The 25,687-nt window shown below is 39.6% G+C and overlaps 1 protein-coding gene across 1 annotated transcript in view; it reads right to left on the bottom strand.

Annotated features, from left to right (window-relative positions):
* LOC144604949 (mucin-6-like) overlaps positions 1-25,687 on the bottom strand; it is a 69,546-nt gene that overhangs the window by 41,216 nt on the left and 2,643 nt on the right. The window contains exons 2-19 of the mRNA XM_078419871.1: positions 22,544-22,581; positions 21,378-21,606; positions 20,448-20,565; positions 20,120-20,198; positions 19,898-19,986; positions 15,316-15,517; positions 15,041-15,166; positions 11,927-12,047; positions 11,695-11,833; positions 11,472-11,564; positions 11,310-11,382; positions 11,085-11,222; positions 6,330-6,485; positions 4,603-4,697; positions 3,186-3,312; positions 2,098-2,344; positions 1,956-2,014; positions 1,763-1,848 (exon numbers count right to left, since the gene is read on the bottom strand). Coding sequence (XP_078275997.1) covers positions 1,763-1,848; positions 1,956-2,014; positions 2,098-2,344; positions 3,186-3,312; positions 4,603-4,697; positions 6,330-6,485; positions 11,085-11,222; positions 11,310-11,382; positions 11,472-11,564; positions 11,695-11,833; positions 11,927-12,047; positions 15,041-15,166; positions 15,316-15,517; positions 19,898-19,986; positions 20,120-20,198; positions 20,448-20,565; positions 21,378-21,606; positions 22,544-22,581 — 2,215 coding nt within the window. The remainder of the gene's footprint in view (positions 1-1,762; positions 1,849-1,955; positions 2,015-2,097; positions 2,345-3,185; positions 3,313-4,602; positions 4,698-6,329; positions 6,486-11,084; positions 11,223-11,309; positions 11,383-11,471; positions 11,565-11,694; positions 11,834-11,926; positions 12,048-15,040; positions 15,167-15,315; positions 15,518-19,897; positions 19,987-20,119; positions 20,199-20,447; positions 20,566-21,377; positions 21,607-22,543; positions 22,582-25,687) is intronic.

The following is a 25,687-nucleotide window of genomic DNA, read 5'->3' as shown; positions in this document are numbered from 1 at the left end:
GTGTCAGAGTTATCTGAGAATGGAAAATTCAATGTTCATACTTTTGGGTATAAGCTAACAAAGCAGAATCTGAGGTATTGTTCTTCTAGTTTGTACTTGGCCTCACTGTGGTAATGAAGAAGACTGAAGGCAGGCAGGACAGTATTGGGATGGGGAGGAGAGTGAAAAGGCATCCAACTGGAAGCTCAAGATGACTGTTGTGGACAGTGCATATGCTCTGTAAAAGTTACCAAATCTACACTTGTTCTCGCCAATACAGAGCAGGTCACATTACAAACATTGAATCCATTATCCATTTTATAGATTGAGTGACATAGATACCCATAGATTGTGACAAGACATGCATGGTATAAAGCTACAAAGTGAAGGCAATAGTATCACTGGCAACAATGGGTCCCTCCCAGAGGAACTCAATGCATCTACACACGCTTTGAACAGCCACATTGGAGCAATGGGCAAAAAAGCACACTGATGCCCAAACTTTCTCAGAAGACTGAAATTTCAACATGCTCCAACAAATTACCTTTTCCAGATGCACTGTAGAAAGCATCCTAACTCATTTGCCTCACAGCCTGGTTTAGCAACAGCTCTTCCCAAGACCATAAGAAATTGCGGAGAGTTGTGATGCAGCACAACACACTGTAATCTCTCTGATGTAGTCCATCACACAAACTAGTCTCTCAACTATCGACCCCATCTACACTTCTGCAGCTTCAGGAAAGCAGTCAACAAAATTGTAAATCGTTTATAGCTCAGTCATTCCCTCTTCTCCATTGTCCCTTTGGGCAGAAGGTACAAAATCTTGAAAGCACATACCATCGGGTTCAGATACAGATTCTTCCCCATGGCCAGTGGACTACTGCACAATCCTCCCATAAGCTAAGGTGTAGTCCCAATCTTCCAACCTATCTCATTGCAAATCTTGAACTTTTTCTCTGTGACTGTAGCGTTCTAATGTTGTAACACTATATTCAGCTCTCTACTATTTTTTTCTTTGTAATACCTGCTGTGCTTGTGCATGGCTTAATTGTACTTGTACAGCATGATTCGACATTAGTGCGTAAACCAAGCTTTTCAATGTATCTCGATACATGTAACAATAATAAACCAGTACTAATACCAATGCCAAATTTACTGTAAGTACTAAAGAACCATCATCATTGTCATCTCCCAGGTTACCCCCCATTATTGAGGCCCTGCTTATTTTTAGTTGGCTACTATGGGCAGGCCTTAACATTCATATGCCTGATTACTTCCATATGCCTAGCACTTTTTCAAGCTCTGCATGGGAACAATTTGCCAGGAAGACAGAGGAAAAGATCAAAGGAGGTGCTCAAATGCACCTTAGAGAAATGCAGCATTCTTACTGATTCCTGGGACTCTCTGGCCTGTGACTGCCCAATGTGGAGAAAAAGCATTCCGGATGATATGGAAAACGTTGAGGTCATGTATCAGGAAAACATCGCAACTGTGATGCAAAAAATAGATCACTTAAACTACCCTCGCCCGGTCAGTCAGCATCTGCCCATCTGTGGAAGAGTATGTGATTCCTACAAGACCTTAGTGGCCATTTCAAACCCATAAAACCAAAATAGAATGAAATCAAGCTTGATCCTGAGGGACTGCATCAAAAAAATAATAGAATGGATCACCATTTGTCCTATGACGGACACCTAGTAAACTGAATTATGTTGAGATACATGACCCATTGGGCTTTCATTTTGTACAAATGGACCAAGAATATTGGCTCGTGTTCACTTACACATGGTTTGTACAGCGTTTCACATGTCCTCTTGCATGCACCAGCAGTGGAACAATTTGAAAATATTTTACTTTGTTTCTTGCAATCTAACAAAAAAAAGTGAATTATTTTTTCATGCAACCAAAGTGCATTCATTTAATTAAAAAGTTAAATTGTGTGTTTCAATAGTTTAAACAGATTAAAAATATATTACCTTGTAAGATTGGTGGATTTCTTGCATTAGGGCACGAAAGCTCTCCATTGAGACATAAACTAAGAGAAAAAGTATACTTCTTATTTTATAGTTGCAAGTACTTTAATCCAAAAATGTACAAAGCAAAATGTAAAGCACTGACCATGTCATTCCATTTAAAGTTAGACTTTGTCCTGGTGGCAGATTTAAACCATCAACATAACAAGGGCATTCTGATCTGCTCACGCATGCATTCTCATCATTCATGTACTTTCCCTGAGGACAGCCGCAACCAGCAACTGGAACATCTTGAAGCTCACATGTGAAATCAGGATTTGACAGAAACCTGCACGTACGATTACAGGCTCTCATATCGTGATGATAAATCTGTGATATGGGACAATTTACTCCTAAAAAGGAAAAACATTCCATTAAGCCATTTGATTTTTGCCATGAATTCCAAATATGGTTGAACACTAGTAATTGCATGGCGAATTGCTCAAGATGTGCAATTGGCAAAGATATTGTGAAATCATTTTCTGACTGCAGATAACCATGCTTATTTCAGACAATTGGGAAAAAAACACATGTTTTACATTTCTAAAATAAGACTCGGCTCTTGTTAATTGTTCCAATGAATGAATAGCATTTCAACAATGGGGGGAGGGAAGGGGAGGGGAGGGGAGGGAAGGAGGGAGGGGAGCAGGAGAGGGGCGGAAGGGGAGGAGGGAGGGGGGAGGGGATGGGGGAGGGGAGGAGGGAGGGAGGGGGAAAGGAAGGGGAGGGGGAAGGGGAGGGGAGGGGGGAGAGGGGAGGGGGAGGAGGGGGAGGGGGGTGTGAGGGGGAGGGGGGAAGGGGGAGGGGAGGAGGAGAGGGTGCTGCACCAATGCAGGAGAGGTTTGGGCCCAACGTGTTAACAGTCTAGTATGTTCCTTAAAAGTAATACCCTCTGTACGACTATGATTATCTCCACCCATCTGCTAATCATCCATTCCCCCCCCCCAACTGTATCTTTGCACCACCCGAACCTCCATTCTGCAGCTTTCTCCCACCTACTTCATCAATCTGAAGATGGGTCCCAACCCAAAATGTCTCCCTTCCCTTCACAGATGGTGTCTGACCCGTTGAGTTCCTTCAGCATCTGCAATCTCTTGTGTCTCAATAACTGAATGGTCACCACCCACTGTTAGTATTCCTCTATCATTTTTATTTCTGTAATTATAATGTAACAAATACTGAAAAATCACATACTGCACACTGATCCTCTCCAGTTCCTCACGATGACACCCCTTGCAGCACAAGCATGGGCATATGCTCCCATTATAGCACATACGCAGTCATTGACCTTCTCACAGTTACATGAGGCAACTTTACACATCTAAAACACAAAACACATTTGTTACAATTTTAAATATCTCCATTATTGATACCATGATTACTTTATAAACAATGCAATGGAGCAGCCATTTACATTTTAATATATTACCAAAAATTTGATACCATCCAGAGGCCATAATTTTTACACAAATTATTAAAAAATACCAACTTAGGTTCTCGTACAATTCTAGTAATTCTTCTACTCATATTATTTTGTTCACAGGTAGTATTTTGTATCAGAATGATTGTTAGCACAATCTGATTCCAAGCCTTCTTTAATATTAACTTTAAAAATATTATATTTGAAAGATACAAAATACGTGATCAGCATTGAGAAATGACTGACATGACAGAAATGATGTTCTTGAGTATATTTGCATTTCTTTCTATGTTTTGTTTATTTGCTTCTGACTTATGATGTGTTTTAAATATATATATTTTGTTAAATATTAAGGGTAGGCACAACAAGCTTTGGCTTCTGCCTACACCTTTTTCTTTTCGGTCAGAAAATATCAAGTGTGATAATATTGTTTTATTTTTGATACAATGATTTTGCACTATTGAACTTTCACAACTGTATGGTCAATCTATTGTATGTATTGAGTGGAAAAAAAAATAAAATAAAATAAAATAAAAAATAAATAAAATGCTTACTTCTGTTCTAACAAAGCAATTTTGATGTAATCTCAAATGTAATTCTGTACTTTATTTGAAACAAAAACAAGGAGAAGATCTCTATGGGTTTCTTTTAATTCACATGTCTCAGATTTGGAACCATAAACAAAATCCTATTTAAATGATATGGACCTTGTTTAATTCAAAGTCATTTCTCAAGAAGTATTGAGGTAGTAGCTTGATTGTCACAGGTCAAATAGTGCAAACACTGCTTTTCAAGGGAACCACTGACTATCATCTATTCAAAATATCTTGGACATCCAGGCAGATGCCAGGAAATTGGAAAGGTGTTCCAAAGATCATGTGCATCTGACTATCTGCATCAATGAGCTCAGTACTGGGGCAGTAACGTGCTGAGGAGAGACCAGATACAATGTGCCTTTTACTCAGTGTGTATGAAAGAAGTACAGATGCTGGTTTAAATCGAATTGTGTGTGCCTATTACTCAGCTTTGTCGGCTCTATTTAAGCTTGTGAAGTGGGTCACTTATCCAATCCTCTACATTCACAAAGGTGGGTGGGGACCATGGGCAGCAAGTCAAGTAGTGGATCAGGTCCAGGATGATCGGGCAGATCATATTATCATTTGCGGAAATATGTTTACAATTCTGACTTACTTCATAATACTTGTTAAATTCTACTGTGGAATGACAGATGGCGAAATCTCCTACAGGGTTTTTCAACTGGGCACAATGTTCTTTAGCAAAGATTTCTGCAACACAAACATAAGTTATAATTACATAAAATATGAATTATCTAATGACCTATTATCCAGGATTATACAAACAGGCTTGCAAAGCTTTTGTATGTTACTCATGTACCAACTGACTTTGATCAGAGGAAATTATGAGTATTCTTTGACAAAATTCACATGCATAGCCAGCACATATCCACATTTCACTGAATTCTCCATGACATTGGTCCCTTATGCAGTAACTCAGATTCCTATCATCTAGTATGAACAATATGGTTCTCACTTTGGCCAGCTTAGACTTGAAATAAGGAGTTTACTTTCACAGATTTCAATGGAGGAGAACAATTGCGGAGGATTAAGCTAATATTCAAAACTTTTTCAAACTTGCTTGGCAACCTCAACTACTAATTAACTCAAGTCTGTCAACATTATTTTAGATGTCTATCTGCTGGGTCATGTTCTTGCCCGCGAGCATCCCCACCCCAAATTATGTTATAGAAGTTACCGCCATTGCACAAGCCCTCGGGTGATAAGGTTTCAGTTGTCGGAACACAAGAACAGACTACTAAGGAACTCATACTCTGGACTATACTAACTCAATGCTAACTTCCATTGTCAGCTCAGTCTAGCAATCCTCAAACCACAAAGATTAGGCTTAAGCAAGCTTGAACAAGAGTTGTTTCAGAAATGTTATGGTTTATAGGAAACTGTATTCTTACTAAAACTGTATTCAGACTGTTAATAAATACTGACTTCAAATAGACCTCTATCAGAACTTGCATGATTTATTTTAAATTATGTTGCAAGAAGGAAAATAAATTAAATTTAAGTACAATTCATTGGAATTAACGGTAAATTTTCTGACATTTTAAGTGTAATAAACCAGTTTATTTTGCTCTTTTAATTTCAGTGATCTGAATCTGTGATCTGGAAATTACATGGAGCACATGATTGAAGGTGACCCCTTCCAGTTTACAGTTGGAGTTTTTCTCCAATTCTTAGGAAGCTGGTGCTCTGACTTCAGTGGTCATTAACAAGGACAATTTCCATCTTTCGTTATTTCAGAACAATATTTCACCTGAATTATCCACTTGGGACAGAATAGATCTGCTTTCACTGATTGTTTCTGAAGCCCTAGTTTCTCAATATTTCCTATTTATGATCTTTTCTCCAAAACAATAATGACAATTTATCTTTCAAGTCTGAATCTTCCATAAATGTTTGCTTTTCAGCCTCTCAGCTTCAATTTTTTTAAATTAGAGGAAATCAGTTTTCAGTCAACTTTAAACTTTATCTGTATACTGTGGATGGCTTGATTGTAATCATGTATTGTCTTTCCTTTGACTGGATAGCACACAACAATAGACAATAGACAATCGGTGCAGGAGTAGGCCATTCGGCCTACTTCGAACAAAATCATATGTACCTCGGTACATATGATAATAATAAACTAAGCTCTCTGAGATGTATGCATAGGTTTCTAGATCTATTTTTATTTTATGATAATGTAGGCAGAAATTGGAGTTGTGAGACGGTGGGGGTCAAGTTTTTTTGCAAGTACTGTATACTGTATTTTGCAGTATTAACATACAAAAGAAAATTGCTGCTTCACCACTTAATCGCACAATATTTTGCCATTTAAAAACGTACCATTTTCTGAGCTGACACATGTGGGATTCACATTTGGTAAAGGGCATCCCTCCATGACTTTCCACGAATCAGCAAATGTAAAGTAAGTGTTTTCCAACATGCCGTAGGCGGATAGAAAATCATCATCTGCATTAGCATTGAAGGTGCCACATAAACCTGGAGGAAAAAAACAGTTCAGGTCAACACAAGAGAGCAGTTATGTTTTTTGTAATATGTTCTGAGAGAAGAATGAAATTAAAAAAATCATTTCATTAGTGATCTACAGATTATTACATTGTTGAAAAGATTTTTTACAAAGCAGACACATTAACGTGATTTTGGGTTGGGAGGTTGACAAATTTATGCTTCAAGTAGTTCTACACTCTACCCTATTTTATTTTGAAGTAAAATCAATGAGATGTATTATTGGGAAATGGAGCAGTATACAATCTTTCCAATTTTGCTGGTTTCTTGATAAGCAACTTATCTGAGTTATTGACAGCCTGTTTATGAGGCTTTTCAGTCATCGTATTTAAACTACCACTTAATAGATTTCAGAGATGAAGGACATAATTTATTGCCTCACAATACCAGAGACCCGGGTTCGGTCCTGATCTGTCTTTGATGAGTTTGCATGTTCTTCTTGTGACTCTATGACCATAAGACATTGGAGTAGAATTAGGCTATTTAGCCCATTGAGTCTACTGTACCATTCAATCATGGCTGATCTATTTTTCCTCTCAACCCTATTCTCCTGCCTTCTTCCTATAACCTTTGATGCCCTTCCTAATAAAGAACCAATCAATCTCCGCTTTAAAAATATCCAATGTCTGGCCTCCACTGCCGTCTATGGCAACGAATTCCACAGATCTACCATCCTCAAGCTAAATAAATTACTCGTCATCTCTATTCTAAACATACGTACTTTATTTTGATGCTGTGCCTTCTGGTTTTAAGCTCTCCCATTACTGGCAACATCCTTTTCCCATCCACTTTATCTGGTAGGTTCAAATGAGATCCCTTCAACTTTCCAAACCCGAGCGAGTACATGCCGAGAGCCTCCAAATGAGTACGTTAATCCAATCATCCCCGGGATCATTTTCCTAAAACTCCTCTGGTTCCTTTCCAAAACAAGCACACCCCTCCTCACATATGGGGCCCAAAACGGCTCACAATATTCCAAATGTAGCCTCACCAGAACCTTGTAAAGCCTCAGCATTACATCTTTGCTTTTATACTCTAGTCCCCTCAAAATGAATGCTAGCATCTGCTTTTCCTTACCACCAGCTCAACATGTAAATTAACATTTTGGGAATCCTGCACCAACACTCCCAAGTCCCTTTGCACCTCTGATATCCAAATCCCATTTATTTAGATCCCTTTATTCCTTCAACCAAAGTGCATTATCGTACATTTTCCTACACTGTATTCCATTTGCCACTTCTTTGTCCACTCTCCCAATCTGTCTACGTCCTTTTGCAGACTCCCTACTTCCTCAACACCAAAATACAGTATACCTTCTCCCTGTGACCATATGGGTTTCCTCCAAGTCCTGTTTCCTCCCATATCCAAAAGACGTGCAAATTTGGCGGTTGATTGGCCTCTAAAATTGCCTCGAATGTGTACGGGTTGGATGAAAAATTGGGATGACATAGAACTAGTGTAATCAGAGATGTTTGGCTTAATCTCAGTGGACAAAGGGCCTGTTTCCATGCTGCATCTCTAAATCTCAAACATGGAACAATTCCAAATCCTATTCTAAAAAAATAGGATGCTTTTCTGATCAGAGGGAGGCTGTACAAAAGCAACTGACCCCTGGGTTACAGACAGTGAAGATACATGCTTGTTAAATATGTGCACTAGTCTCTATCAATAGCAAGGAAATCAACTCAATATTAGAAGTTTATTCAAAAAGAGCTGATGCAGGGGCTGGAATTCAAAACCCAGAAGCTACTGTTTCCTCATAAATACTGCATTCAATATAAAGTTCAAAATTTCCCCACCTGAACAGAGATATGAATAAAAATATATTGGTTTAGAAATTATTTTGTTTATAGCAATCTTTATGCATACTATGTGGCAAATTACATTACAAAACGGATTGCTGACCAGGATCGTGGGCTAATTCCATCTATTACAAATTTTTGATCTTTCCTTCGGGTCCTCCATGTGCATCATGTATGGAGGGCCCTCGGATGCACAGGAGTAGCTAATGATCCATCTGCACAAATTCACCTTGTCAAGTTGGGGCCACTTGTTCAGAGGTGGGGTTTTTCTATGAACATCAGAACCAAATGATACTTTATGGGGACCTGCCTGATGGGACCCAGTCCTTGCAATCCAACCCAAACCTCAGCACCCATTAATGAAGACATACCAACCCCACCATTGTGGTTCTAATCCATTGAGTCATACAGCATGGAAACAAGACTTTTGGCTCGGCTTATATTTTTTAAATCCTCTGACACTGAACAACCAAGTGGAAGACACTAGCAATGTGCCAGAAATTCAAGAGAATCAGGGGGCAGAAATTAGTGTAGTCGCTATTACTGAGGAGAATGTACTTCGGAAGCTGAAAGGTCTGAAGGTGATTAAGTCACCCGGATCAGATGGACTACACCCCAGAGTTCTGAAATAGGTAGCTGTAGTGATTGTGGATGTGATTTTTCAAGAACTACTAGTGAGGAATGATTGCAGAGGACTGAAAAATCGAAAGTGTAACTCCACCATTTAAGAAGGGAGCGATCAAAAGGAAAGAAATAATAGGCTGGTTAGTCTGACTTCTGTGGTTGGTAAAATTTCTGAGGTTTTGGGGTACTTGGAAGCACATGATAAAATAGGCCAAAGTCAGCATGGTTTTGTTATTGGAAGATCTTGCCTGACAAATCAGTTGGAGTTTTCTGAGGAAGTAACAATCAGGAATGACTGAGGAGAGGCATGGATGTTGTTTACTTGGATTTTCGGAAGGCCATTGATAAGGTGTCACATGTGAGGCTGCTAAACAGGCTAGGAGCCTATGGTATTAGAGGCAAAGTATTGGCATGGATAGAAGATTGGCTGACTGGCAGCCGCAAAGAATGGGAATAAAGGGGGCCTTTTCTGGTTGGCTACCAGTGATGAGTGGTGTTCCGTAGGGGTTGTGTTAGGTCTGCTACTTTTCATGCTATACATTAGTGATCAGGATGATGGAATCGTCTTTGTAGTCATGTTTGTGGTTGATAGGAAGAAAGGTGGAGGGGCAGGCATGTGTTGAGGAAGCAGGATGTCTGCAGAAGAACTTGGACAGTGGACAAGTAGTGGCAAATGGAATACAGCATTGCAAAGTGTACGGTTATAGACTTTGGTAGAAGGAATAAAGGTGGACTACTTTCTAAATGGGGAGAGGATTTTGGAATTGGAGGTGCAAAGGGACTTTGGAATGCTGGTGCAGGATTCCTAGAAGGTTAATTTGCAGGTTGAGTCGGCTGTAAGAGGAGATTTACAAGTATGATCTTGGTCTTGATTGGGTTAGCATATGAGGAGCGTTTGAAGTGGTACTTGCTGGAGTTGAAACCTACCAGATAATGAAAGGCGAAGATAGAGTGCTTGTGAAAAGGATGTTTCCAGTAATGGGAGAGTCGAGAACCAGAAGGCACAGTCTCAGAACAAAATAATATACCTTTGGAATGGAGATGAGGAGAAAGGAGAATGGAATTGAGAGGGAAAAATAGATCAGCCGTGATTGAATGACAGAGTGGGGCAAATGGCTTAATTGTGCTCCTGTGTCTTATGGTTGGTACTATTTCTTTGGAGCAAAGGAGGCTGACGGGTGACTATGCTGAGGTGTACAAGGTTATGAACGGCATGGATAAAGTGAACATTTGTAGCCTTTTTCTCAGGGTGGAGAATTTTAAACTTTGGGAAGAGATTTAAGCCTCAGGTCAAACCGTTGTCACTCAGAGGGTGGTCCATAAATGGTTTAGTTTAGTTGAGAGATACAGTTTTGGCCCATCGAATATGCACCAACCAGTGATCAACCATACAATAGTTCTAACCGACACACTATGGTCAATTTACAGAAGCCAATTAACCTGCAAGCCTGCACGTAATTGTAACATAGGACGAAACCGGAGCACCTGGAGAAAAACTACGTGGTCACATGGAGAAGGTACATACTCCGTGCAGACAGCACCCATAGTCAGGATCGAACCTGAGATTTTGGTGCTGTAAGGCAGCAACTCTACCCCTGCACCACAGTGCTGCCCCAATGGAACGTGCTTCCAGAGAAAGCTATAGAAGCAGATACAATTACGACTTTTAAAAGACAGATATATGGATAGGAAGAGCTCAGAGAGTTATGGGCAAGCATGGGTAAATGCAGGCAAAGAGGACAAGGCCAGTATGCCAATTTGATTGGTATGGTGGGTTGAAGGGCCTGTTCCTGTGCTGTACACCTTTAAGACCCTATGGTTCTGAATGAGTTTTAGCAGCTTTAATACTAGATTGACGTTTTTAGCAGCTAGATTTTAGCAGCTTTAATACTAGATTGACGTTTAAATATTTTCCTTATTCGGGCTGTGAACAAAGTCAAATATGCAAATAAACTAAAGAGACAAGGTGTGTTGATGAAGAATGTGATTAGAACATTGTTTCAGAAAGAGCAAAAGTGACTGAGCAGTATAAAATAGCAAGTGAAACAGAGCACTGTTTTTCAGCAAATGTCTGGCGATTTCATCTCATAACACTGCTCGTAATCGATAATTTTTGTTCCCACATATTTGTTATAATTAGTCGTACCTTTTGTACTTCCCTCGGCACTTCTGGGCAGTGAGATGTAAAGTTGCATGATGGGAAATATCTGTATTTGCATCTTCAGTCCAGACACGGCATGGACTTGAATGTAATGTGATGACTGCTGAAATATCATGATATTACCTGACAAAAAAATGTTAATTGGTTAAGTACACATTAACTATTGTCTGGTTAATAGGTTGTTTGATTAATTGAAAGAAAACTATTTACCGTTTCTGAGAGGCAATTCTATTTTATTTCCATTTTGATTAAAAATGCCATTCCAATTGATTGTGTAAGTGTTCTGGAATGGAACGACAAATGTTATAAAATTTATCTGAAAAATTAACTCAAACATAAAGTTCCTGAATGAAAAAAATCACAGAATTTTACCTGGTTCACGATGAATGCCACTTGTTGTAAACATGTCTGTTTATATGCTGCTTGACAAGGATGTATTTGAATTTTTACTGACCAGTCCTGTGTCTGTGAAAAGCAATTTGAAATTCAAAACTCAGAAATGAATTTCCTGGGCGGGTAATAGATACAAAAGTGCATCTTTGAAAAATTAAACAAGAATTAATAAAATCGGTTGACGAGGCAAAAGCTTACGTACAACTACTGCATAGTATGAACAATCTCCGATCAAGTTATACTGTGTGCCATCAAATGTTGTTATATGTGTTCCTCCTTCAATGCTGCATGTTGCAGCGCAGTTAAGGTCGGTACATTCCCACATTCCACCTCTGCAGGTGCTAAAATCATAATGAAATAAATTTATAGCACATTATCTCTGCTGTAATATTCAAATATTAATTTACAGGTATGCTTTTGATTTATGTCATTACCATGATCGGCAGTGAGAATTTCTTATTTCTCCAGAGCTATAAAATGTTCCATCATATTCACAAGGACAATCCATCAGTCTGATGCAACTGTTATTACCTCTTTGGTTATTAAGAACAGTACCTGAAGAACAATGAAATAAATGCCTCAGTTCATCTGTTCAAAGCAAAACAGTCTGTAACTTTCATGTGAAGATTATGAAAAGTTTACTGAAGAACAGTGAACTTTCCCAGAGAAGTAAGATTGCTTCTGCTACAGGCGCCCGCGGCAGAGAAGGGAAGTACAAGAATGGACCTGGCGGCTGCTGTGAACAACCAGCGGCTCATCAGGGACGGGGCCGACTTGATCGAAGACCTATTCACAAAATGCTGGAGTAACTCAGCAGGTCAGGCAGCATCTCGGGAGAGAAGGAATGGGTGACGTTTCGGGTCGAGACCCTTCTTCAGACTGATGTCGGGGGTGGGACAAAGGAAGGATATAGGTGGAGACAGGAAGATAGAGGGAGATCTGGGAAGGAGGAGGGGAAGGGAGGGACAGAGGAGCTATCTGAAGTTGGAGAAGTCAACGTTCATACCACCGGGCCGCAAACTGCCCAGGAAAAATATGAGGTGCTGCTCCTCCAATTTCCGGCGGGCCTCACTATGGCACTGGAGGAGGCCCATGACAGAGAGGTCAGACTGGGAATGGGAGGGGGAGTTGAAGTGCTGGGCCACCGGGAGATCAGTGGCGTTAATGCGGACCGAGCGCAGGTGTTCAGCGAAGCGATCGCCGAGCCTGCGCTTGGTTTCGCCGATATAGATGAGTTGACATCTAGAACAGCGGATGCAATAGATGAGGTTGGAGGAGGTGCAGGTGAACCTCTGTCTCACCTGGAAAGAATGTTTGGGTCCTTTGATGGAGTTGAGGGGGGAGGTAAAGGGACAGGTGTTGCATCTCGTGCGGTTGCAAGGGAAAGTGCCCGGGGTTAGGGTGGTTTGGGTAGGAAGGGACGAGTGGACCAGGGAGTTGCGGAGGGAACGGTCTCTGCGGAATGCAGAGAGGGGAGGGGATGGGAAGATATGGCCAGTGGTGGGGTCCTGTTGTAGGTGACGGAAATGTTGGTGGATGATATGTTGGATCCGCTGGCTGGTGGGGTGGAAGGTGAGAACGAGGGGGATCCTGTCCTTGTTGCGAGTGGGGGGATGGGGAGCAAGAGCGGAGCTGCGGGATGTAGAAGAGACCCTAGTGAGAGCCTCATCTATAATGGAGGAGGGGAAGCCCCGTTTTCTGAAAAACGAGGACATCTCGGAAGCCCTAGTCTGAAACACCTCATCCCGGGCACAGATGCGGCGTAGACGGAGGAATTGGGAGTAGGGGATAGACTTTTTGCAGGGGACCGGGTGGGAAGAAGTGTAGTCCAGATAGCTGTGCGAGTCGGTGGGCTTGTAATAAATGTCCGTCACTAATTTTTCTCCTGTGATGGAAATGGTGAGGTCCAGAAACGGGAGGGAGATGTCAGAGATAGTCCAGGTATAGATCGAAGACCTGGCGGACTGCCCGCGGCCACATGCGGTGACAAGTCTGGTTCGCCACTGCGAGGAAGGACCTAGCGAGTCGTTGCCTACAGGGGGCTGCTCGGAAGTCCAAGGACCACAAAGTTGAGGAGAGAGCCACTGGCAACTACGGACATGGGAAGTCGGCCTGCAGGAGAGGGACCAGTGTATTTCCTCCAGCAAGGTCGGCTGCAGGAGGTGCCCTCGGGATGCAAAGGCAATTGGCAAGAGGAGAGGGACTTCGGGTCACAGGGCTACAGGGGCCTGGGGCTTACCTGGATCAGGGGTGATCCGGTACGTTCGGAATGTGAACCGGATTTTGGACATTTTCTTTGTAAACGGCGCCAAAATATGGTGACTGTGCATTTGTGGATTGTGCAAAAGAATTTAACTGTGCCATGCATATGTGACAATAAAGAACTATTGAACCATAGAATTGAACGATTGGTACAAAAAGGACAGAATTACAAATTAATCGATTTCTATTGAGGGAAAAAAACTAATGGTGGACTCTCCCACAACTCTTCACATTTTCAAAAATTACAAATTCTTTAAGAAAACTGTCCACAATACGGACAACTGGTTAGGATTGGTTTTAGTATTTTCTTTTACAAAGATACTGTCACTAAAGATGAAATATATAACTTTCTGTCAAAAAACAATGTAATTTGTCTGGAAATTAACTGCTGAAATGTTTATCTTGTCAAAGATTTTAAAAGGATATCTTTGCTGTGCTTTAACACACTACAAATATCCAAACATCAAATGCTCCTTCTTTTATATATTATTGCGAAAAGGAATTGAGAAATACAATTGAGGATGTCAAGCACAAATGGAAGCCATCCTTTCAGTTAAATGAGCATTTTCATTCCCAAAATAATAATGCAGTTGTGTTGAACACAGGTAAATTGCATTGACTGACAGCTGGAAGTTCTGAAGGGAGTTGATAATTATCAGCCATTCACAACTCAGCTTATCTCTGAATGCTTGCCTGTCAAAATGTAGATGTACTCCCATAAGTCCAGACGCATTGAGCATCCAGCTCCCAGCTTGACCGCAAGGAGTTTTGGCAAATGAACATCAACTCATAACCTTGTAGACAAAGCTAAATACAGTTAAGTGCTTGTGTTCTTGTTATTCAAAACATTAAACGTTTTGTTAAAATGCTTTAAAATTACATTTCCTTATTCATTTATCATATTATTTTGAATAAATATATGAACATTTTGAGTTTTGAGCATGTTCACATTTTGAACATTTTTTTGGAACATCCAGTGGAGTACTTCTGAAATTTAGCTGAATTATCAGATAAATTAAAAACCAGTTAAATAGCCAATGACAGCCCACAATACTATCATGGTGTTCCGAGGATGAAGCCTTTGGATTGCAGCCTGAAAACTACTGGACTTTTAGAGCCTGTTCCACCTTGCCAGGTGCCTTTAGGATGCAGAGGGTGGCTCTGCATCTGTAAAAAGTGCACACGTGTTGCGTTTGTGAACATGGTCCAGAATGGTCTGCTCCATTCTTCAATAAAATGCTTGATAAAACTTATTTAGTCCATAAATAACTGTTAAATATCATTACCTGCTGGACAACCACATGTATTAATACATTGATCACACTGCTGTTGAGAAAATGGATCCGTGCAGGTAGGCATACAGGCAGGACCACACTCTTGGTAAACCTGATTCCCTGGACAGGTAGGTCGTGCTGAAAGAAAAGATTTGTTGATTTGATAATTAGAGCTGCTTAGTGGAGTTAGCAAGAGATAATTAACAAAATCTTGTTGAAACAAGGAATCTATTACACTTCAAATGAGTTTAATTCAAGTTTTGACTGTCCATTACAGATTAACTTACTACATTGGTGCAAATTTCTCCATTCTTTCCAAATTGATGGATTTACATGTGTACATTCCTGTGATGCTTTTCCAAAGCTGGCACAATGACAGTCAGGTGCACCTCCACAAGCACAACTATCCAGCCGACACATCCTCATGAAATTATTGTTCATGGCATCAGAAGAACACGACTTGAAACGTTTTGGGATTTCTGAACAGATCTGAGCATAAAAATAAATTATTTCGCTTAAAATCTACTTTCTATACAATATGTAAGCAGGAGAATGAAATAAGTGATATTTTCCAGTTGCAAGCATGATCACTGGTCAGCACCAAAATCTTTCCAGTGCAATATAAATTTTTGCCCTACAAAAATGGACATGAGTGGAACATTAGATAATAAAAACAACCATCGCATAGAATCAAAGAGTAATGCAGCATGGAAACAGCCCAACTTCCCCATGCTGACCACATACCCCATCTACACTAGTCCCACCTGCCTGAGTTTGACCCATATCCTTTGAAATCTATCCTATCCATGTCCCAAGCATGTGAAAAAAAGAGGAAACGAGCTAAGCGCTTTTTTCAACAGCGGTCAAATAATTGGATTTTTTTGGGAAAATTTACAGAAATTACCAGTTTCAAACCTCTTTTAGTGCATTTCAAAGTAAAGACAGACATTACAAAATAATGTGAATATGTCACTGTACACTAATAACAGTTTGAAGTAAATTCGCACATTAATTGATAATCTGCCCAAAAAGGTGGTAATTGGCTTTTCTGTTGTGTTTTATATTTTAGCCCTGTCTTTAATAATTTAGCTACATAATCTTGCACTTAAATTTAATATTTAATCATTACAGTTCCACCACTGATTTTCTGGCATTCTTGGTTCCAGAGCTTTGCTGGTTTCTCCAACAGGCCAAGGAAGTTGGCTATGGGGATAGAAGTGCTGGCTCCAGCTGGGCTGGAGTTCCAGAGTCACGGCTGCAGGTTGTAAATTCAACACACCGATCGGCCATGGAAGTCCCGATGAGGTTGAGATTGGCTGCCTTGCCCAGCCTAGCTGCCACATTTCTGGGGAGACTTCCAGGGCACGGGGAAGGAAGGGGGGTCGGATTTCTCGCGGAACCTCTAGCGACTTCTCGTGGCCAAATTGACAAATTGGCCATGGAAGTCCTGATGAGGTCGAGATTGGCTGCCTTGCCCAGCCTAGCTGACATTTCTGGGGAGACTTCCATGGCACGGGGAAGGAGGGGGGGGGAGGGGGATTTCTCGCGTAACCTCTAGCGACTGAGTTGACAAATTGGCCATAGAAGTCCTGATGAGGTCGAGATTGGTTGCCTTGCCCAGCTTAGGTGCCACATTTTCGGGGAGACTACCAGGGCGTGCGGGGGGGAATTTCTCGCAGAACCCCTAGAGACCTTTAGAGGAACTCTAGTGCAAATTACAAGTCTATACATTGGGTTTTTCTCTTTCTTTTTTTTAATGTGATTTCTCTGTTTATTTGACAGTGAAAAACGCGGAAACCATGCAAAAAACGTGGAAAACCTGCGGAAACATGAAAAATTCACATGCCTGATGTACAAATCCAAATGTTTTTTTAAACTCTGCGATTGAGCTTACCCCTACTACCTCCCCTGGCAGCTCATTCCATACACCTACCACCCTTTGTGTAAAAAAGTTGCCCCTCAGGTTCCTATTAAATCTTTCCCCCCTCACTTAAACCTATACATCTAATTTTTGATTCCTGCACTCTGGGTAAAAGACTGTGCATTTACCCTATCTAATCTTCTCATGATCTTATACACCTCTATAAGATTACCCCTCAACCCCCTGCTCAAATTCTCTCTTTAGCTCAGGCCCTCGAGCCCTGGCACCATCCTGGTAAATTTTCTCTGCATTAATTCTAGTTTAACAACATCTTTCCTCTAAATATGACCTCACCAATGTCTTATACATCTGCAGCATGACCTCGCAACTTCTATACCAAATACTCTGACTGATAAAGGCCAATGTGCTGAGAGCCTTTTTGATAGCCCCATCTACCTGTGATGCCACTTTCAAAGAACTATGCACTTGACCTCCTAGATCTCTCTGCTCCACAACACTCTGCAGAGTCCTGCCGTTCACTGTGCAGGTCCTGCTCATGTTAGACTTTTCAATATGCAACACCCCCAACTTCTCTGTATTAAATTCTATCAACCATTCTCAGCCCACCTACCTAACTGATCAAGATCCTGCTGCAATTTTTCACAACCATCTTTGCTATCGACAATACTACCCACTTTAATGTCATCTACAAACTTATTAATCATATCTTGCACGTTCTCATCCAAATCATTGATATAGATGACAAACAGCTATAGTCCCAGCACCAAACGCAGAGGCATACCACTAGTTACAGGTCTCCAGTCCAAAAAACAATCTTCCACCATCACCCTCTGCTTCCTTCCATGAAACCAATTTTCTATCCAGTCGGCTAGCTCTCCTTGGATCCCATGGACATTGGATTCCAGAGCAGCCTACCATGTGGTACCTTGTCAAATGCTTGGTGAAATCTATGTACATATGTCCACGGCTCTGCCCTCATCAACCTTCTAGGTCACATCTTCAAAAAAAAGCTCAATCACGATCTCCCAGTTAACTAACTATCCCAGATGTGCTAACTATCCCTAATCAGCCCTTGCCCATCTAAATACATGTGTATCTTATTCCTTGGTACACTCTCTATTAAGTTTTGCCCATATAATGTATTAGAGGATATGCAACAACAAAAAAAAGCAACTATTTTACATAATTTCAGTAAACTAGTTCTGCTCAGTAAGTTAATACTCATCCTGGTGAGCAGAAGTAGTTTACTGAAATTTTGTAAAATAGTTGCTTTTTTTGGTTGGCACGAATTGAGATCATGCCTGCAACTCTTAAAAGATAGGTAATTTGTGGTTACAAATGAGGTTGAAGTCACAATGTAGACTGTTAGAACCTGCTGAAATATAACTTTTTCACATAAAGGGTGGTGGGTGCATGGAACAAGTTGCCAGAAGAGGTAGTTGAGGCTGGGACTATCACCGTTTAAGAAACAGTTACACAGGTACATGGATAGGACAGGTTTGGAGGATGTGGACCAAGCGCAGGCAAATGGGAATCGTGTAGCTGGGACATTGTTGGCCGGTGTGGGCGAGTTGGGCTGAAGGGCCTGCTTCCATACTGTATTACTCTATGACTCTATGAGGAAAAACATTTTCACCCAGAGAGTTGTGAATCTGTGGAATTCTCTGCCACCAAGCATAGGAGGCCAATTCACTGGATATTTTCAAATGAGAGTAAGATTTAGCTCAGGGGGCCAAGGGAATCAAGGGATGTGGGGGAAAAAGCCGGAATGGAGTACTGATTTTGGATGATCAGCCATGACCATATTGAATGGCGGTGCTGGCTTGAAGGGCCGAATGGTTTACTCCTGCACCCATTTTCTATGTTTCTATGTTACACTACCTGCCCCATCCACCTATTTTTGTGTCATCTTGGCCACAAACCCCTTAATCCCCTCATCCAAAGAATTATAACTTTTATCCAAAAGTTATAGTTGAAACAAATGACGAACTGCTTCCTTTAACCATTGGTGTTTCAGCTCTGTTAATTAGGATTTCAGTATTGCAGGATCAGCAGACTGCAGATAAGAACTTAAAAGATGTTGGATTAGAAATTTCTCAAGGGAAGCAAATGTTGATCTCAGTTATGTTCATCCTGTCCTCTTCCTTCTGAAGCTTTTGACTTTCTGCTCGGTTTTGGTAGGTTACTTGCCAAGTATCCATATGTAATGCTGACAGACAGCATTACAGGATAACATGGACCTTGGAAGTTGAGAATCTGGCTATTTGACACGTCAGGTGCTTGCAAATGGTTTTGCTCCACTCAAGAATCTTTCTTCCCCACTTCATCTATCCACAATGATTTATCCTGTTACTTTTTTCTTTATCTTTTTATCTAGCCCTCTCTTAAATCCAAATTCACCCTTCAACTCAACTTGTGGCAGCAAATTCCATATCTCTTTGAGTACAATGTAAAAAGTTAATTGACTATGGAACCAATCACCCAATGCCCACTCTCAAAGTTCTACACATGTCAGAGGAAAAATAATTGAGAAACTAAGCTAATGTTTAAAATATAAGGAGTGAACTGAAAATGTCAAGAGGAATGGAAAGAATTGTACCAGTTACTCTCCCTATTAATTGACTGAGATTTTTGGAAGCGCAATTATAAACAAATCAAAATGAATCTTAAATTAGCTGAAACCTGAATTAGAAGCTAGGTTTACAAACATCGATAAAACTCAATGGAAGGGATCTGGGATCCATCAAGACCTGTCGAGGGATTCAACTCTCACTGGTCATTAATGATAAGCAGAAGGAAATGATTTGTAGTTTTAATATGTTTGTTACATTAACTTGTTTTGAGGTTGTAGAATTACAGATTTTAATAGCAATTCTTCGAGTGAGAATATGTGCACTGGAACAGGAATTAAACAAAAATTAGGCCTTTCAAACTTGTTTTCTGGTAAACTGATTTCTTAAATATTCCTGCCTATTCATGCAACTTACATCAGTTGTGTCGCAACTAGTTTCTTCTGGGAACACAGTCGTACAGGTACCACTTGTATCCATGTTGGCCTGAAGCGTAAACGCCAAATCTACACCAAAAAGAATGATCCAATTATCAATTTCAGAAATGATCTATTCATGAAATTTTAAAGATCAAGGGAAAGTTTTTTTAAATGGTTCAGTTATAAATAGTGATATAAATAGCATATATTTAGTTTTTACCATATGTTGTTGGGATATTTTCATCATTAAGTCCACAAAGGCCACATAGTTTCCCATGGTATTGAACATCCACGGTTATCTAAAAATGAAAGACTGGAATTAAAAAATACGAAAATATATTCCATCACATGAAATAGGTATATAATTATGTGGAAATTAGACCCTTTCTCTCAAAGTAATTTTTAATTTAAATTCAACAGAATGCTCTCTTTCAACACTGTATGAAAATGACATACATAGAGGAGGTTTCAACAATCTTAAAATTATTTAAAATCTATGAACTGATTTTTTATATAGAATAAAATAAATGCTCTTCAAACTTTCTTACCGACAGTGCATCATTGTAATTCCAGATGATAGATATAGTTTGTTTCCTGTTTATAAAGCGTACATCTACTCCATATCGATGAATACTGATCAATTTGTCAATATATGGCATTGTTATTCTACAGAGGAAAAGCAATAATGATCGAAAAAGCAATTGACATTTAAAATGTTGACATACATCAAAGATCTTTTTTTTGGCACTGGAATTATTTAAAATAATTCCACGGTATTAAAGCCGCAGTGCAGACAGAGATACGTTGAACAAGTTGCATCTCCGTCGAGGAAAGTGATAAAAAAAGGTTTCCCCCAACCCCCACATAATACAAAAACTAAAAGTACACTAAAAACATACAAGTAAACACAGACCAAAACAGCAAAAGAAGAAAAAGACGAGACAGGCTTTTGGCAAGGCTGCCATGTACGGCGCCACCCGATGATAGAATATTTAATAAATAGTGATATCTTTGAGCGTCTTTGAGTGTTTAGAAAAGCGCTATATAAATGTAATGCATTATTATTATTATTATTATTATTATTATATCGTTGATATTTATACAGAATTATTTCCACATTTGTACATTTGTTTATTCTTTATTCAAAGGCTTCAGTAAAACTTCTCAAAATAATTTCCTTTCTGTACTATTCAGCTGTGTTAAGTGAAATAGGAGCCGACATCATCAGAACTGTTTGAAATATTTTAGTCATGGTAGGGACATAGAAATTCCGAGCATGTTCAAGGGCAGAGACCAGATGCAGTATAGGGTGGATGCCATAGGGTGGATGGATGGCTGGAATGTAGGGCATCATCAGGTCCAGGCAATTTCCCATCCAGTTAGATAATTAGCAATTGCTAGTCATTCTGCTTTCAATTAATTATTCTGCTCACAATTTCAAAATTAAATAGTATCAAAATTGATCCTGCAGTACTTACACATTGTTTTTAACCTTGATCGTATCATTTGCCACAACGATGAAAGCACCTTCAATGTTTATGAAAATATGCTCCAATTTGCCACTCGGGTCACGCCGAATCTCCAAATTGAAATCTTCTGTGTCACCTTGGCAATGGCGACTCAGAATGTAGTTACAATTTGATCTAAAATAATAAAATGCATTGGTGTAGGTCCTGATCGCTCCTTGTCCCCATGTGCTGCAAGTATCTAAAGAAATGGAAAAAATCAACCGGTCGTTATTTAGTTGCCTGAATATGCTTACATAATAAATCCTGTATTGTTTTGAAATGCATTGACCTAACATAATTGTGTATTTATATATTTGAAATGAAAAGAATAAGTTATCTTGTGCAAATCTTAAGGTTTGTATGAGATGTGACCCATTCAAATCAAGCAGAAAAAAATGCTTGCATTTGACACAGTTCACAGAAAACATGGGAGTAAAAAGGGTTTTCTTTCTAAATACAAATATTATTTCTTTTCATTCCACACTCAACTTAGTTATAGTAATTCCATATCTAATTGTGGCTACAACATTGATCAAGCTCTTTTATTTTAAAGATAAACAGAACCTTCACATATCATTATAATATGGAATTTTATTTTAAAAACATCTCTAGTTTTATGTAAACACAATGCTACAAGTTACTTTTTCATCAAAACTGAAGAATTTATGTTGGATTGGTTGACTTGACTGCAGAAGAGGCAAAGTCTTTAAATTATTATTTTCTCTGACTCATGCACAGTGTCATCTTAATTGGTTGTTTAACATGCTAAATCTTTACTGTGATGGTGCAGATCTTAGGAAGAAGCTGAGTTAGATGGGTTTTGGAAATTTTATCCATCCAGTAAGGTGGAATTAGTTTACTGTTTTCAATAGCCAGATGTTTGATGGAATGCTATTGCACGAGACAAGAGAAAAGCAATGCATGGGATAGAAGAAAGCACTGAAATTGGTAACATTAGTCAGAGGACTACACTGAGATAAAGAATCAAAAATCTTTCCTATGAAGAGAAGATGGCCCCTGCACACTGGAGTATTGCGAGGTAACTACCATAATTGCTAAACCCAAATACGAAATGCTGATGTAACATTAACCTATATGATGTCATGGTTATTTCAGTATTATAAATATTAACTTACCATGGCTGTTCTGTGACAACGTACCCCCATTTATTTCACTGGCAAAGGCATTATCTGTATTAAACAAAAATCAATTTTACTCAAATGATCTAAGATATCTAAAGCCTATTGTTTATTTATGACTGAATAAGATAATTATTGATAATTTTGTATAATTCTATATAGATTTTGATATTCAAGAGCCAATGCATAAAAATACATTACAAAGGACTCTAAAAATTAACTTTAAAAAAGAGAAAGTCTATATCACCAAAACACGCTCATTGAGAAACACAAAAAACATATCCCCATGGTATTAACTCGTGCCTTCTGAATCTCTGACAGACTTTATAAAAAACACATAATTCTGATAAACTACCTATAATCTAACAAATTTCAAGAGTCAAGATTTCAAGATCAATTTATTGTCACATGTACCAATTAAAGTACAGTGAAATTTGAGTTACCTTACAGCCATACTCAGTGAAAAGCAACAAGACACACAGCCACAAAAATTTTTTTTTTAACATAAACATCCACCACAGCGGATTCCACATTCCTCACTGTGATGGAAGGTAATAAAGTTCAAAGATCTTCCACTTTGTTCTCCCACGGTCGGGGCTGTTGAACCATCTGGCAGTCAGGGCCCCCGATCAATGCCTCCGCAGCCGATGGTCTGAAGCCCTCGCGTCGGGATGATCAAACTCCTGCGTTGGGGTGGTTGAAACTCTCTCCGCGAAATGGAGCTCCCGAGTCGGCCTCTTCTTACCAAAGACCATGGGCTTCATGATGTTAAAGTCTACAGGCCCCGCGATTGGAGCTCTGCACAGTCGATCCCCGGCAAAGGATTCGCAGCTCCGAGATGTTGAAGCATGAAGTGCCGGGCCGATCACCAGGAAAGGCCACCAACTCCTCAATGTTAGGCTGCAGTGGGGACGGAGATACGATATGGAAAAAAATCGCATCTCCGTCGAGGTATGAGATTGAAAAAAAGTTTCCCCCAACTCCCCCCCATCCCCCACATAAAACAAACCAAGGAACACAAAAACATACTTAAATTAACAAAAACAGAAGAAAGGACAGACAGACTGTTGCTTGTTTTGTAATGTAATGTTTAAAATTGGGAATGATAGCTGATTGATGCCAATTTGAAAGTTGATTGCACAATAAATTGGTGACAGAGTTATGAGAGCATTCTAAACATCAAGTTGTAAGTTAATGCATCAGGTAGATCTCAATCTCACACTAAACATACCAATGATGTCCCAGGAAGTTTTCAACCAACATTTTCTGTTGAACTAATGAAAGGAGAGTCCAAGAACATTTGTAGTGTAATATATGCACCACAAAAGTGCCTGACAATGATTATCTTCAACATGACAGAATCAAATCATAAAGCTTTGATGTTCAAATAATTTTTGAATGCTGAATCCCCCATCATTAACATCCTGGTAGTTGCCATTGACTAGAAACTAATCGAGGGCAGCCACATCGATACTGTTGTTAAGGAACACATCAGAAGCTGGGTATTCTGCGGTGTGATTTTCTCCTTAACATTGCAAGCTATCCGCAATCTGCTATCTACAAGGTAGAAGTAGGGAGATTGAAGGAATATTTTCCACTTTTCCATCAAAAGGCACATTCCAAGACAAAGCAACCTATCTGTTTAGTACCCAAAATAACACCCAAAATATTCATTCTGCTGACCACTACCAAACAGTAGCCGTTCTTTTTATCATCTATAAATTTTGCAGCAAGTCTTCTCGATGCTACATGGAGTACAAACTAGACACCCTCAACTCTGAAAGGATGCTCTCTAATACTTTTCTGATCCAACTTTCAAATGGCATACTTGCCATTTATTAGTGTTGTTGAACACTGTCATTCCAAAGGTCTCTATGCCGACATGGGAACTTGACTATGTTGCTTCTGAACAAACTGCAGGCTGTTCAATCCTTTCTAAGTTAATAATAGAGAATGTTTTTTGTGCATTTAGCTGCTGGGATACCCAATCTAGTTGGATTGGTGGTGAAGTCTCTGACAGTGTTCATTACTGGACACATCGTTAAGGCCATGAAAGGACAAGTAAGATGAGTTGGGAATTTAGGGCAGGAGCAAAAACAGCCCATCTGCAAAGAGCCTACTCTCATTTAGTGTTCAGAGATACAAAATTTTACCTGGAGCTCTTTGCTTAGCAAATTTTCCAAGGCTGTCATCACTATGATTAATGAAAATCTTTGGGAAATGAATAATTCATGCCCTCATGCCTGGACTAGTCTCACTTTGTAGATCAAGGACCTATTATCATATCATATCATATATCTACAGCCGGAAACAGGCCTTTTCGGCCCTCCAAGTCCGTGCCGCCCAGTGATCCCCGTACATTAACACTATCCTACACCCACTAGGGACAATTTTTACATTTACCCAGCCAATTAACCTACATACCTGTACATCTTTGGAGTAATTGCCATCCTAGTAAGTACAACTAATCTGTTTTTTCTCCTAATTTGCTACTCACTGCTGCATCAGAGAGCTCACATGAAAATGATTTAATTTATTTAAATTTTAGAGAGAAGCATGTGAAACCTTTAACATTGGGATTTACACTTATTGCTAGCTTCCTAAAAGCACTACCATCCAATTACTGCACTTAAAAGACTCCAAGTAATAATTGGAGCCTTTCTCTCAACGGGGATATTTTCTTCTTGTCGGCATTTTTCTTCTTCTTCCCAACAAGCATCAGATTATTGAATACGATGAACTCCATCTAAACTTCGAACCACAAATGGTCTTGGTTGCACTTGGGCCATCGGGCTTTGTTTTGTTTTGACACCATATTGGGTTTTTAATTTTTTTATTTTTTTTTTGTTTATTATGTTATCTATTGAGAACTGTGTTTTTACAAATCTGTTGTGCTCTGTAAGTAAGAATTTCATTGTTCACTTTTGGTGCATATGATAATACAACTCCAGCTGCAATATTTCTGTTTGTTTCTGTAAGTAATCTATATCCCACAATACTTTGACAGCATTCCTCAATTTTAGTGTAATTTGCAAACTTACCCACCAACCTATCTATATTTATATCCTAGTCATTTATATATATCACAAACAACAGAGATACCAGCACAGAACTACTGATCACAGTGCATCTTAATCTCAT

The sequence above is a fragment of the Rhinoraja longicauda genome, chromosome 23 (genome assembly GCF_053455715.1).
Source record: "Rhinoraja longicauda isolate Sanriku21f chromosome 23, sRhiLon1.1, whole genome shotgun sequence".
Lineage (NCBI taxonomy): Eukaryota > Metazoa > Chordata > Chondrichthyes > Rajiformes > Arhynchobatidae > Rhinoraja > Rhinoraja longicauda.
The sequence above is the reverse complement of the archived record's forward strand: the minus strand, read 5'-3'. Positions and strand labels throughout refer to the sequence as shown.